We start from the raw sequence: 13,660 nt of genomic DNA, 5'->3' as shown, positions 1-13,660 counted from the left end.
AATGAAAGTAACCGGAAGTTAGGGAGGGGTGTCCAGGACTGGCCCTAAAGGTATTTGGACTGTGGCACATCAGAAGGGGCCAGGGGCCAAAGGCCTTCCGTTTGGGGGCTTTCATGAGTGCTTGGGGTAAGGGGAAGGAGGGAGGGAAAGGAGGGAAGGAGGACCTGGGGGAGGGGCAGACAGGAACAGATGCTCCCAGATCTAAAGAAACAATGGGGGGGGGCAGGATCAAACAGAGGAAGAGGAGGGGGAGGGGGGGAAAGGGAAGAGAACAAAGGTGCAGGGAGATGGGAGCCTCTCCCATAAGAGGAGAGATAAAGGGGAAGCCAGGAGATGCCTGAGCCAACATCTGCACAGGCTATACAACCTTCTCCTGTGTACCACTGGCCGAGGCCGCTCTGGAGTGCACAGGTCGGCCCCAAGCTGGCCGGCCACAAAGCTCTGCACCTCCGTCGTCCCTCCCAGACGGCCACTCGGGCCTTTTGGCTCTCCTTCCTCTACCTTTACAGTGGGAGGGAGTTGAGGGGCATGGGTGGAGGCGGGGGGGGGGGCATTGTCCCATAGGGTTCCTGCAAGAGGGTGGTGGGGAGAGGCTGGGGGATGGGGCCACGGCACCCCGGAAGCAGCCCAGGAAAGACAGAGCTGGAGGCAGTCACATTCCAGCGCGGGCAGGCGGAAGTCATCTGAGGAAGTGAGTTGGTGAGGGAAGGCCCCTTCTCTGCACACCTGCTCCAGGTCCGGCAGGGACCAGAGAGAGCAGGGGAGGGGCAGGGGAGAGTGCTGAAGGCAGAAATACGGAAAGATTGAATACCTGCCCCGGTTTCTCCTCTGTTCCTCCAGCGAGGACTCAAGCCCCACGCTGCAGCCCGCCCTTCCCAAATCGGTTCCAGCTGAGTGTAAAGACACCACATGCACAACGTTGCAAGCTCAGTGCTACTGCCTAATGGCGCGGGGGTGGGGGGGGGGGAGGCTGAGGCACAGTGTGTTAAGCCGCTGCTTGGGACAGCGGGACAGTGGCACCCCGGATCAGACAGTGGTTCGAATCCTGGCTACTCTCCTTCCAATCCGGCTTCCTGCTAATACATCCTGGGAGGGAGCAGATGACGGCCCGAGTTGAGCCCCTGCCACCCGTGTGGGAGACCCGGCTGGAATTGTCCAGGCTCCTGGTTTAGGCCTGGCCCAGCTCTGGCCTAAATGCTCTGTTGAGAGCATTTAGGGAGTGAACCAGGGGATGGAAGATCTCTTTCTCTGTTGCTCTGCCTTTCAAGTCGATGAAGGTAAAAAAGATTTTTAAAAAGAGAGAGCCAAGTCATTTCTGTGACAGAGAGAGAACCCCAACAGAAACAAACTGGTTTGGGGGCCTTCAATCCAGTGACACCCCCCCCCCCCACACACACACACATCCCATCAAAAGCCCAGCCTGCCCATGGATTTGAGATCTCATTTCCCTTTATAAAGGTCCTTACCCTAACCTGGCACCCAGAGGCAAAGGCCAGGGGAGGAAGAAGCGAATTCTTTCCAAGGCTGTGCGGGAGGGGCATTCTGGGCTGGAATCCCTTTGATGGAGGGAGTGTGGGTTTGGAGGCTGGGATAAAAGTTGGATCTCTCCTCTCCATCCCCACAAAGACGCACAGGGTCCCCCGTCCTGCTCGCTTCTTTAAAAAAATAGAATTTAAAATCTCCTTATTTGGTGGTGGTAGTGGTAGGGTACCGTACTGGTCAAAGAACCATGGAGAGTTGGTGCAGTTTTTCACGAGTGGAGAAAAAGAAAAAAAAAAAGTGGACGAGGGGAAAGGAAGGAGGAGGTTGAGACCCCCAAGGGCGAGACCCCCGAGGCTGAGCCGAGTTCACCGCGCTGTGAACCCGCCCCGCCGGCCACGCAGCCCTGCGGCCTCCGCCCTGCGCCCTATTGTCCGCAGCCAGAGCCCCGGGGTCGTGACCCAGCTGAAGGCGACACCGCGCCCAGAGCGGACCGGCTTGGAACCGGAGGCGGCCCCGGAGGAGGAGCTGGGCCGCCGGCGGCCTCCTGAGCTGCTGGACCCCGGGCGCCCAGCCGCCGCGGGAAGACAGCGGCGTGTAGCCCCCTTCTTTGGCGCCCGGCGGCCCCGGAAGCCCGCAGCCCGGAGCGGGGAAGCCTGGGTTTGGCTATTTGGCAGGGCCTGGGATGCACTCCCTTGCAGGGTTTCTCCGCCCGGAAACTCACGTTTGCTTTCCTCCCCCAGCCTCTGATGCGGCGAAGAGGGGGGATCAGAAAGGAGGGAGCCCTGGCTTGACTCGCGCCCCGGCAGGCAGCCGCAGCAGCCCCCTTACCCGGCAGACTCCGCGTATTAGGGACTCTGGAAGTGGTTGAAGGGGCCCTGGACTTAATAACTCCTTCCCCTTTATCGGACTGCAGTCCTGGTCACAGGCTAACCTCCTGGCAGGCCATCGCTGCCATTCTAGTCCTCAGGACCTGTCTGGTAGGGGAAGCGGGGTGGGGGTGGGGGAGATGGAGCCGCAAAGGCCCCGCTCCCTGTTAGCACGGACGTGGGCTCAGCGGGGCCGCAGGAGAACGCAGAGAAGGAAGCCCCTACCCTGCCGAGTGGCGGGAAAGCCGGCCCGAGCCGGTGCTCTGGCCTCCAAGCGCAGATGCGCGAACCTCGCCTTGGCGCAGCCTCTCTGCTCCTCGGGTGAAAAAGGGATCAGAGCTCCTTGACCCGCGCGGGATCTAAGGGCTGTACGGGGGATCCTTTTAGGTCTCTGGTCAAATAGGGCACCCATCATTTTCCCTTCTCAAGGGGCAGCTGGAATTGAGATCCCTGGAGCAAGCCGGGGCCGCTGCAGGGGAGAAATTAAGCCGGGGCTGGAGACGACGGTGCAGAAAAAGCAGGCAACGGGGTGGTGAGTTCTGCCAGGGATTGGTCAGAGGCAGCAAGAGTTTTCGCTTCCCACCAAATCCCCCAAATGTTTCTTTTGGGCCCCTGCCCATCCAGATAAATCACAGGAACAGATGAGGAAGTTCATAAAATTGTATTCTTAGGTAATGACACCCAGAGAGGTAATAAATATTCCCTCCGCTCTGGTGGCCGCTGGAGACGGAGAATCCTCAGACTCCCGTTCCGAGCTTGGGAGGGGTGCCCTGAACAGAGGCGTTTCCCTTGCGCACTGGCTCTCCAAGGTGGGAGCCACATAGAAGCGCCTTTGTGAGTGCATGACTGTGCTACCCAGGGTGGCCCAGAAAGCAGAGCAAAGGATGGTGGCACCACCCTGCAGAGGCACCCTGCGCCTGCCTGGGGGGGGGGCTCCCCTGGGGTCAGTCCCCCGAGTCCTAGACAAGCTGAGCAACCCCAAGCCCAGGCAAAACCTCTGTTCCATACACACACACACACACACACACACACACATACACACACAGACAGCCAGCAGGAGGAAGATGTCTCTATACTTTCATCTGCCCAGTCCACTTAGGAAGAAAGATGAAACACAGGTTGTAGGGAAAAGTTTATGGGAAAACTTCGCCAACAGCTGCAAGAGACCTCCAGAGAATCCCAGTGGCCCCCTAGTTCTTTTCCGCAGCTCACTCGCTCGCTCGCTCGCTCGCTCTCCTCTTTGAGCCAAGTTTCTTCACTCCCCCAGGTACTCTGATCTGGCACAGAAACTCCATCTTCCCCAAGCAGAACCCCTCCGTCCATCCCTCTGTCCATCCGCAACTCAAGTTTCCCGCCTTCCCTCCCCAAGACTGGGACAACCGGAGAAAGAGTTCAAAGTTTTGTGCTCGTCAGATGGAGTGCTGACTACTTACAGGGCAGGGGCCTGGGGGCCTGGGGGGCTCTCTTGCAAGGCTGGTGCTGCCGGCGGCGCTGCGTGTCACCGTGTCACCCCGTCTTCTTCTGACTTAGCCACTGCCGAGACAGGGCCTCCTAGGCGCCAGCAGGCATGCAAGTGCCTGCCTCTCCCCTTCCTCTGGGCTAGAACTCCCCAGCCCCACAAAAGCGGTGGCATCCTAATCTGGAGGCCAGGGGCTGAGCTAGGGCTGGCTTGGGAGGGTCGGAGATGGGGGTGGGGGAGAGGTCAGAGGCGCTGCCGAATATAAAGACCCTGGGAGAGAAAATGCCTTGTCCTCCCCATGAACCTGGCTGGGGCCTCCCCCCACCCCCAGCCTTTCCCCTGCTTCTCAACCCAACTTCAATAAAAGCCCGGCCCTGGGCTTCCCAGCCAGGCTGCAGCAGCAGTGGGTAGAGCAGCAGGGACCAAGGCGGGGGAGCTGGGGGGAGCCTCCCTTGCCCCCACACCCCAGCCCTGCCCCCCACCCCGGCTGCCCGAGCCCATTCTGGGTGGCCAGGTCCAAGGGGAGAAAATGGAGCCCAGGGGAAGTGAAGGCCAGGGGCCAAAATCTCTGAGAACTCAAATGTAAGGGATTGCGATTTTGCTTCATGTGTCAAAAATTACAGATTTCAGCCCAGGATGGACAGAGACCCCCGGAGAATGACTCTGTGGATGTGAGACACAGGAGGGGAATGAGATGCCAGTAGAGAAGAGGAATAAACTAAATATCCCCATCTCTTAAAGCTGCTGCTTTCCCTGTGCAAGTTCAGGGAGAAACTGAAGCAATAAAATAGAGCGACTGCCTCCTCCTCGCTCTCAGTCCTTCGAATGAGCAAACTTGGGGAGGAAGGAAGCATGGACTTCAGCCCCTCACCCCCACCCTGTTCCATCCTTGGCCTCTTTTCTTGAGGGTGCACCCTTCAGACCGTCTTTCCCTTTTCCCAAGTGCAGCCGCTGCCCCTCTACTTCCCCACCCAAACACCACTGGCTGGGGATGACAGGGGCCCTCCTCTGATTTGGCCCTCCATTCACTTGATCACAGAAAATCGCTCCAGATAATTGTTGGTCCTGTGTGGGCTGTCTCCAGGGGACCACTGAGGGACCACAAAGTACCCCTAAAGAACCAAGGGGGTCCCCCAGCACTCAGGCACGTGCATACGCACACACCAGCCAGCCAGTGGGTCAAGAGGAAATAAATCCACAGCACAGCAAACAGATCTGCACAACTTGGTCCCAGAACCAAGGGAAGCAGCCGCCCTGGCTCTGCCCCCTCCAGCCTGAAATTTGGATAAACCGCCTGAAAAGCAGCTCCCCAACCGCCCTCCCCCACCTGCTCCCAACAAACAAGTAAAAAACTGAGCAGGCCTTGTCTGGGGCCTGGTGTTCAGGAACAGAATTATTTGGGAGTCTTTGGCTTGAATTAATTATTCATGTCATTCAGGCCAGTTTTTTTTTTTTTCTTTTTCTCCTTAGTCCCAAGGAAGCAATTTTATTTAATTAATTTATTTTACAGTGAGAGAGGGAGAGAGAGACTTGTGTAGGCCACCCCATGTCCTGCCAGGATCTGGGAGGCTGTGGAGACAAGGGGAGGCCCCTGCCCCTCTCTGAGGGTCTTCTGGACACCTGGCAGATCGCTGATAAAAGTCTTTCCTTATCTCCAGGCAGTCAGCCTGTGAGGCCTGCCCGTGCTGGGGGGCCTGGCAGGCCGCAGGCCGCTGGCCTCCACTTCACCCTTTCCCCCAAGTCTAAACAAACAGAAAAGGCATCCTGACAGGGCACTTGGCTGCTTCAGAATCACCAGCTCCAAACCTTTCTTCTTCTAAGAGATGGGGAATGTCGGGGAGGGGGCCGGCTCCCCCAGCCCTCACCCCCAGGAGCCCTGGAGGCTCCAAACTCCTCTGCACATCAGGCAGGGCCCACTCAGCAGAGCCCAGGGAGGACAGTGAAGACAAAAAGAAAGGACAGAGGCTAATATAGAAAAGTGAGGACCCCCAGTTCCACCGACAGTACCCCAGAGGGGGTCTGGCCTCCCCGCAGACGGGGGAGGGGGGAAGCCTTAATCCTCCCCATCCTCTCTCCTCCCAAGACCTCCCTTACCCCCAAAAACCCCTTGCTGCTGCTTCTAAGGACACCCGGGAGACTACAGTTGGGAGTTCAGATTTGTGTGTTTGCTCAGAGTAAACTCAGGCAACTCTGGAGGAGGTGGGGCAGCACCAGGCCAGAAGGAGGAAGAGGAGGAGGAGGAGGGGCACAAAAAGAAACCATCAGACATTGCCGTAAAACTAATTCACATCCACTGGTTTATTATCGATCACGGGGCATTTCACATCGACACTAAAATTCTTTATTGCAAGTTTTACAATAATCAAGTAAATTCAGTCCAAAAAACACAACGACCACGACGGGGGTGGGGGGCGATCCTACCTACAGACCCTCTCTCTGAACTGAAAGTTCATCTTGGTTTTCCTTTTGGCCTCTGGAACTGAGCAGCTCAGAGAGGCTCCTCAGATGCATTTCAGCTTTGTCTGTCGTCTCTCCCCCCTCCTCCCACCCCCCCACAATAATACAAAAGAACTTCATAGCTTTGTTCTCCTTAAAATGACTTCCCCCTCACTAACCTCCCTGGTGCATTTTCAATGCAAAAGGCCTAAGGAAAGTGGGGGGAAGGAGGAGAAGGGTGAGAATTGGCTTAAAAATCTCTCTCTCTTTTTCCTTTTTTCTTTTCCTCATTTCCCCTGAAATTCACCCAAACCAGACCGTCGCACTTGCAATATATAATTTTTGCAGCTTTTTTTTCTCCTTAAAAAATAAATACCCCCCCAATCAATGGCCTTAAAAAAAAAAAACCCAGCAGGTACCATGCTAAAGACAACATTACATGCTTGACAGTGGAAGGGAACAGGGCAGAGAGAGTGTTTATCTGTTTTTGTCTGTTTGGAATTGACAAGGGACAAGGTGGGAGGAAGCGAGAAAAGAACCAAAATATATATATATATTAAATTCTATAAATAAGAGTCAGTTTGTGTGTGAGGGGAGGTGGGGGCCCGGGGTGGGGGCAGGGGTGTGAGCGCCGTTTTATAACCTGGTAATGTCCTCTGCCCGCGGCTGCTCCGGCGGCGTGGCGCTCTGGGAGTGGTCCTCAGAAGGGCCCGGGGTGGCTGCCGACAGGGCGCTGGGCGCGGCGCCGGCCGGGGGCGCTGACCTGACTTTGGTGTTGGGGAGGCGGTGGTCCTTCTTCCATTTCATGCGGCGGTTTTGGAACCAGATCTTGATCTGCCGCTCGGAGAGGCACAGCGAGTGGGCGATCTCGATCCTTCTCCTCCGGGTCAGGTAGCGGTTGTAATGAAACTCTTTCTCTAATTCCAGGACTTGCTGCCGCGTGTAGGCTGTCCTCGAGCGCTTGGGTTCCCCTCCGTTATAATTGGGGTTCACTGGGGGGGAGGGGAGGGGAAAAGCAGAGAGTGGGGTTCAGAGGCGGCAGGCTCCCCAGCCCCCACCCTCACCCCATCCTCAGCTCTGAGGAACAGGAGGCGGGAGCGGTGGAAATGAAGTCATCAAGCTAAATGGGTTATAAAGAAGTTGAAGGAAGCTGGCGACTTTGTAGTGTAATAAGAGGGGAATCCTCATTGTAACGACACTGAATTATTTATGCGCCCTTAGAAAGCGAGCATAGTTTTCACACATACATAACAGATCGTAGCACATGGCTCGGACTGCCCAGAGTAGCTAAGCCATAAAATTTATGGGGGATGTAATTACCCATTCTCGCTCGTAAATCCAGTTCAATTGTGCTAACCCAGAGTCGCTCCTGGAGAGAGAGGGGGAAGGAGAGAAAAGAGGACGGGGCCGGAGGGGGCCGGGGAGGGTGGGGAGCGCCGGGGAAGGGGGGGGAGCAAAGCGCAAAGTTGCCTACCCGTGCTCACGTGGATTTTCTTCATCCATGGGTAGACTATGGGCTGTTTGCTGGCGGCGCTGGAGGGGTGGTCGGGGGCTGGCTGGCTGCAGGCTGGCGGGGCTGGGGACGGGGAGGCGGAGGCGCCCGAGAGAGGCGCCGGCTCACAGAGCGGCTGCGATTTCTCGGGGTGGTGGTGGCCCGCCTGGGCCGGCCCGTGGCCTCGCGAATTGCCCGGCCCCTGGAGACTGGTGCAGCTATACTGGCGCTCGGGGTAGCTGGGGCGCGGAGGCGGTGGTGGGTACAGCTCCTGGTGGTGATGCTGGAATCCCGATTCCCTGGTCCGGCCGTAATATTCCGGACTGTGTTCAGGGATGTAGCTATTTTGCGAATATTCTTCGCATGGAGGAAATTTCGGATCGATGTAGTTAGAGTCCATCAAATACGAGCTCATGATCATTAATTTCTGGAGTGGAAAATAATTTTTCTCGCTTTGTCGTTTTTCTGCTCCATAAAGCCCTCCTACTAGCTAGCGACCCTGTAAAGTTACTTTCACCATGTGACTCCGCCGGCCAATCACACGGAGCAACCCAGTCCCCGGATAAGGAACCGAATCGCTTTATTCAAAATGTATCCAATTTTTTGTGTGTGTGGTGGTGGTGCTGCTTGGGGGGGGGCAGTGATGTGGGGTTAGCTGGCAGAGGCTGGGATGCCCCCCCCCCAGCACACACACCCCTCCAGACTGGCAGTCTCTTCCTGCTCGCGGCTCCAGCTCCACAGCCTGGGTACTGAGGGGGGTGGGGGCGGTTCTCAGCCCCTGCTCGGGGTCTCCCCTCCGGCCTCCAGTGGGTCCCGGCTCCCAGGCTTTCCCAGAGGTCTCTGTTATTTGCCATGGCGTCTCAGTCTGTGTAGGTCACCGGGCAGTGCCCCTCTTTTGCAGGAAGAGGAAGTTGAATGAAGACTGGAGTGGAGGTTGGATGGGGAGGGGCCCAGGCTGAGCCAAGGTGGCTGGAGAGAGCCTGGGGTGCCCCCCCCATCCAAGGATACCAGAGTCCAGCACCCCTCCCCCCACACACTCACCCAACCCTCTGGCCATGGGGCCCGCGAGGCAGGGTCCAAGCTGGACCAGGCAGGTAGAGGCAGCTGGATGCAAATGATTCTGACGTCATTTCTGGAGGTCTGGGGGTTGAGCCCCCCGCTGAAGAGAAACAGGAAGTGGTTGGCAAAAGCAGAGATCAGCAGCCGCACCCTCCCAGCCTGCCCAGTGACCCTTCCCTGCCCCAGCCCCGGAGCAGGGGCTCCGACATCCCGGCTCCTTTCTGATTCCTGCCTCCCCGGGGCTGACTCCTAGGGAGCCTGGGTAGAAGGAGAGCTTTCCGCCAGCAGTAGCTGCCCAGGATGGTGACCAAGCCAAGGCCCCAGCGTTCTTCTCTCCGCAGCCCCCTGGAGGGTAGAGATTGCTTGCTTCCGGCCAGGGACTGTATCCACGTAACACGTGTGTGTACATGTAAACACGCATTCCCGAGGCCAGCTCCCGGCTGTCTTCCAAAAGCCGAGGGCTGAGCTCACCATGCTGGGGAGGTGGGGAGGGCCTTGGGGGTGTCCAGCTCCTTCCCACCCCCTCCCTTCTTTCTGCCACCCACATGGACAGCAGCACCCTGATGGGGGGGCAGCAAGGCCACAGAGGTGGGGCAAGCAAGGGCTACTTTCCCACCCACCCCCTCAGCCTGGGGTGGCCACGTCCTGCCCCCATTCCAATTAACTGATCTTTCATAACTGCGAGTTGGGGGGTAGCAGAAGGGAGAGCCCAGGGAGGGAGCCGGGTCCCCTTGTTGTACTTGATAACAATTATAGTTTAAAATCATAGCTTGCAGAGGCTTGGCTATATTTTACTTGATAACAATAAAAGTGACACATAAAGTTAACTGTTTATGTTTTATTTATTAGACTAAAGCTGCCAGCGGTGGTAGGAGCGCTTGCCTCGTCGCTACAGCTTTTATAGGGTTGTAAAACGTCATAAATCAGTCTCGCGGAATCGCCCGTACTCTTTGTGTCGGCGGCGGCGCAGGGCTGGCGGCCGCTGGCTGCCTGCTCCCTCCTTTCCACGAAAAGTCGTAATGTGATTTTTTTCCCTCTGATTTTATTATTATGATCGCCGCCGTGATTAGTCAATCTACCTTTAATTCGCCGCCCTACGCTGCCTCCTCCCAGCCCAGCCTGGTTGACACTTGAATAAGTACCTTTTAAAACGGCATAACAAGTATTTGAGGGTTTAATTAGAACATCTGCAATTAAGGGAATGAGGAGGGGAAAGGGAAAAAAATAAAGCCCTTGTGAGAAGAAGAACGGGAGGCAGGAGATTCCCAGCCCTTCTCTCACCGTCTTTGGGATGTGGGCGAGGGTCTCCACTTCCAAATGAGGGCTCACCCCGAGGGCTAGGGTGGGCCACAGGCGATGCCCAGAGGGGCCAGATTTCCCGCCTGAGTTCCCCCCACCCCATTGCCTCCGCTCCTCCAATGTTTTGGACCCCACCCCAAGCCCACCAGGGCCAGTGCTTAGCGCTGCAGAAGCTACAGTTTTGGGGTTCCCGGACACCGTCTCCCCAGAGAGGCAGTGCCCCACCCCCCCTGCCCCCATCACCAGCTGGTTGAGGAAACTGGCATTCCCTGGAGGTTGAGGATCTCCTTGAGAGATTCCCACAAATTCCCAGAGTTGCCCACCCCTGTCCTGTGAGGGCTGGCTGCTTTGGCTGGAAAAGGCACTTGAGACTGTAGTGGGGGTGGGAATGGGGGTGGGGCACGCTACTTAGATGTGGTGGTTTGCAGTTGTGTGACAGCTTGCTCTTCTGTAATTATCAGTGGAGGGGTAGGGAGAGTTAATTATAAGTTGCTAGAAAAGGGTGTAGCAAACCTGTGCTGTACCCTGAACTACACAGATCTTAACTGTAGCCCACGCGGCCCCATGGGGAGGGCCCTAGCTCCCAGACCTCTCCGGTTGCTTAGGGGGAGGGTTGATGAAGTTGGAGAAAACCTCCTGGCCCCACCCCCAATCTCCCTTCTAGGCCTGCACCTGGCTGCAGCTGTCCTGCCCCACCCAAGCTGGGCGGATTCCCTTCCCCACCTGGAAGGGAGGTCTGCCAGCCTGGCTCCCCTCCAAAAGCCCTTACTCCCACCTCTAGGGACCCTCCCTCACCCCAGCCCTCCTGTCTTCCTAAGGCAGTGCCCAGCCCCAAGGCACAGCCCCAGTGCCAGGTCTCTGAGTTCCTGCAGATGTGTCCAGGAGCCCTTCTGCAGGCCCGGAGGAGCGAATGGACCTGCAGGGGTCAGATGGCCCCACCTGAATGTCAAGTCTGTCTTTGGTCATTAGGGTTCAGAAAGATATATCGTACATACCATTGATATTTATTAAAATAATAAATGCCTCCTTACACAGCCATAAATACATGGAGATCTTCTTCCAGGTCTGCATAGCTAATTCAACATGCACATCCAGAATAAGAAATCTAGGAGATTCTCCCAAATGTGCCCACCATTCATCTACATTATTTACAAAAACCAAGACAAAACAAACACAAAAGCCCCCTCTCTTTGGCTCCTATAGCCTAATAGCAAGGAAGATGCCTGGCACATGGGTAGAAATGCCTCGCCACACACACACACACACACACACACACACACATACACATACACACACATTTTACCTGAGTTTTATTACAAGCACAGAAATAAAATCCTTTCCGAGGGCTCCTGCACTTAGCAATGGTTTAACTGGGCTGGGTATAGGCGGCTCTCGCCTCTGATGAATCTTGTGTCTGGTCCTGTGCTTTGCCCTCCTGCCTCTTGTCCTGCCAGCTCCAGGACCTCCACCTCCGCTCTGCCCCGATTTTATGATTATTTTTATTTTTCCCGATCACCTTTTGCCAGCATCCAAACACTGTCCACATGCCTTGTGCCCCCACCCCATCTCCCTTCTAAATCTCGATGTGGTTTCTCTTTCGGAAACATGTTCCAGTACAAAGCGCTTCCCTTCTGACACCGCTGAAGAAAAATATGTGTCCATTGTGTGTGAGGCCTTATTGTGCCCGGATTACCATACTGACCGTTAGATAACCCATATTCCTCCCCTCCCCAGTCACAAGCTGCCGCCTGAGAGCCCTCAGCGGCTCCACGGATTCCGTGCTGCATTGAAACCCCACCTCTCACACTCCCTGCATTTTCCGAGGGAGAAAAATACACGAGAGAATCAATTCAGGATTTGGGAGGCAAAAGGGAAAGAAACCCAGTGTCATTCCTCTCCTTACTCTTCCAAGTGCAGGGGATTGGGGGGGTTGCTTTTTGCTTTTGGATGTGTTTTGTTATTGGTTTAGAGATTAAAAATTGCAACATGCCTCTTTCCTTTTCCTCAAATAAATTGACTTTTAGATGGTATGCAATTAGGCAATTCATTTCATTTTTGATTTTTTTTTTCTCCAGGCAACTCTTGAAAGCCTCAGACTAAAGCAAGACTTTTAAAACCATTTTTTTTCTTTTGTGTGTGGATGTGTTGTATGTGGATATATGTGTGTTTTTGTCCGCTTCTGATGCCAGCAGGCAGGGCTAATGTATGCAAAAGAATATGCAAATGCTTAATTGATTTTTTCTTAAATCTCTTGTCAGTAAAAGTAATGAATTGGTCTAAAATGATTTTAATAACCCGGACGTGTCACCAGAAAATACTCAACCCCCTTTTTCCCCCCCTTCTGGAATTGCTTATAGTAAAAAAAGAGAGAGAGAGAGAGGAAGAAGAAGAAAAGCAATCATGGAATGTTAATTTGCCCCCCTTTAAAATATTAAAGATGAATTTCTCTTGTTTGTTCGGAGACCATAGGCAAGGTCCTCTCGTGGATTTCCCCGCCTTGCCTGGCCTTCCTTGGAATTCAATTTTCCTCAAATCTCGTTTAAAGTGGCTTTTTAAAAAGTGGCCGCATTTTAATATTGGTTAGACAGAGTGACCTGCATTTCACCTCGGGTGTTTGACTTGTTCCAATAGGTCACTGCCATGGAGTTATTGATGGGGAAACTCCATTGAAATTTGTCTCTTCGCAAATGGCCTTTAGATCTTCCAGCGAGTTCAATAACTAGTTATAATGTGGAAGGGGAAAAATGAAGGCCCTGGGCTAACGAATTTGATGTTTCATTTTTATGCTGGAGAAATTGTTAGTTAGAGGTTGGGCTCCCCACCCCCTTACTTGCTCATCCCAGCTGGACTGACCCCCCCACTGTCATCCGAGACTGCTTGGATTATATTCCCCTTGAAAACTTAGCCTGGGGCAGAGGGGGTCCCTTTCTCTCTCTAATGCGAACTTTAATTCGTCTTAGTAGGAATATAGTTGTTGAAAAATTCTGATTTGTGCATTCTGGAAGCTTGCTCTGCTGGAGGTTTGTAACCTGCACTTTCTGGGTGGGTGGGGTACTTTTACTTTTCAAGGAGCCTACGTGTGGCTTGAGAGGATCTAGGGCTGGGCTGGCCTTAGATTAGGGTAGCACAGAGGCAGCTCTCTGCTCTGGTGTTCCCAGTAGCAAGTTGGAAACCTTTTTTTTGGGGGGGGGGGGGATAGGGGACTGATGAGGGCATTTCCAGGTGCACTATTCTTGGCCTCTGTGCCACCAGGGACCCATAGAATCAGGCACCCTGGGGAGTGAGGATGGCAGTGATTGGGAAATGCTAAGGGAATCCTGGTCCCCTCTGGAGCCAGAATTCATGGATATTTGGCTGGATAGCCTCTTGCCAAAGTCTGCTTCTTCGCCACAAGGGCGCTCCGGGAGACAGCTCAGTGACCCAAGAGGATGCTTTAGGCCGAAGTAGGGAGAGCGGAGGAAGATGCCAAGGGGTGGAAATTTTGTTAAAATCCTCCTTTTTTTTTTTAATTCCTTTTTTTTTTTTTTTTTTTTTCAGTTCTCAAGGAGTGGGAGAGGAAAGGGCAGA

The 13,660-nt window shown here is 54.7% G+C and overlaps 1 protein-coding gene and 1 long non-coding RNA gene across 9 annotated transcripts in view; both read right to left on the bottom strand.

Moving 5' to 3' along the window:
• Positions 1 to 13,660, bottom strand: part of LOC149123478 (uncharacterized) — a 427,738-nt gene that overhangs the window by 232,621 nt on the left and 181,457 nt on the right. The gene's annotated exons all lie outside the window — the stretch shown is intronic.
• Positions 6,082 to 13,660, bottom strand: part of HOXC4 (homeobox C4) — a 58,351-nt gene continuing 50,772 nt past the window's right edge. For 2 of the 8 annotated variants that reach the window (XM_089308448.1, XM_089308447.1), the window contains 3 exons: positions 8,777 to 8,894; positions 7,718 to 8,627; positions 6,082 to 7,235 (listed from right to left, as the gene is read on the bottom strand). In XM_089308448.1, coding sequence (XP_089164574.1) covers positions 6,880 to 7,235; positions 7,718 to 8,156 — 795 coding nt within the window. In that variant the 5' untranslated portion in view covers positions 8,157 to 8,627; positions 8,777 to 8,894 and the 3' untranslated portion in view covers positions 6,082 to 6,879. Of the gene's footprint in view, positions 7,236 to 7,563; positions 7,613 to 7,717; positions 9,839 to 13,660 lie in introns of those variants that run through there. The other 6 variants (XM_070052333.2, XM_089308449.1, XM_051845597.3 and 3 more) reach the window with 6 other exon arrangements.

Source organism: Oryctolagus cuniculus, chromosome 11 (assembly GCF_051225735.1).
Source record: "Oryctolagus cuniculus isolate XC-2025 breed Fujian yellow rabbit chromosome 11, ASM5122573v1, whole genome shotgun sequence".
NCBI lineage: Eukaryota > Metazoa > Chordata > Mammalia > Lagomorpha > Leporidae > Oryctolagus > Oryctolagus cuniculus.
Note: the sequence above shows the minus strand (reverse complement) of the source record. Positions and strands in the feature narration are given on the sequence as shown.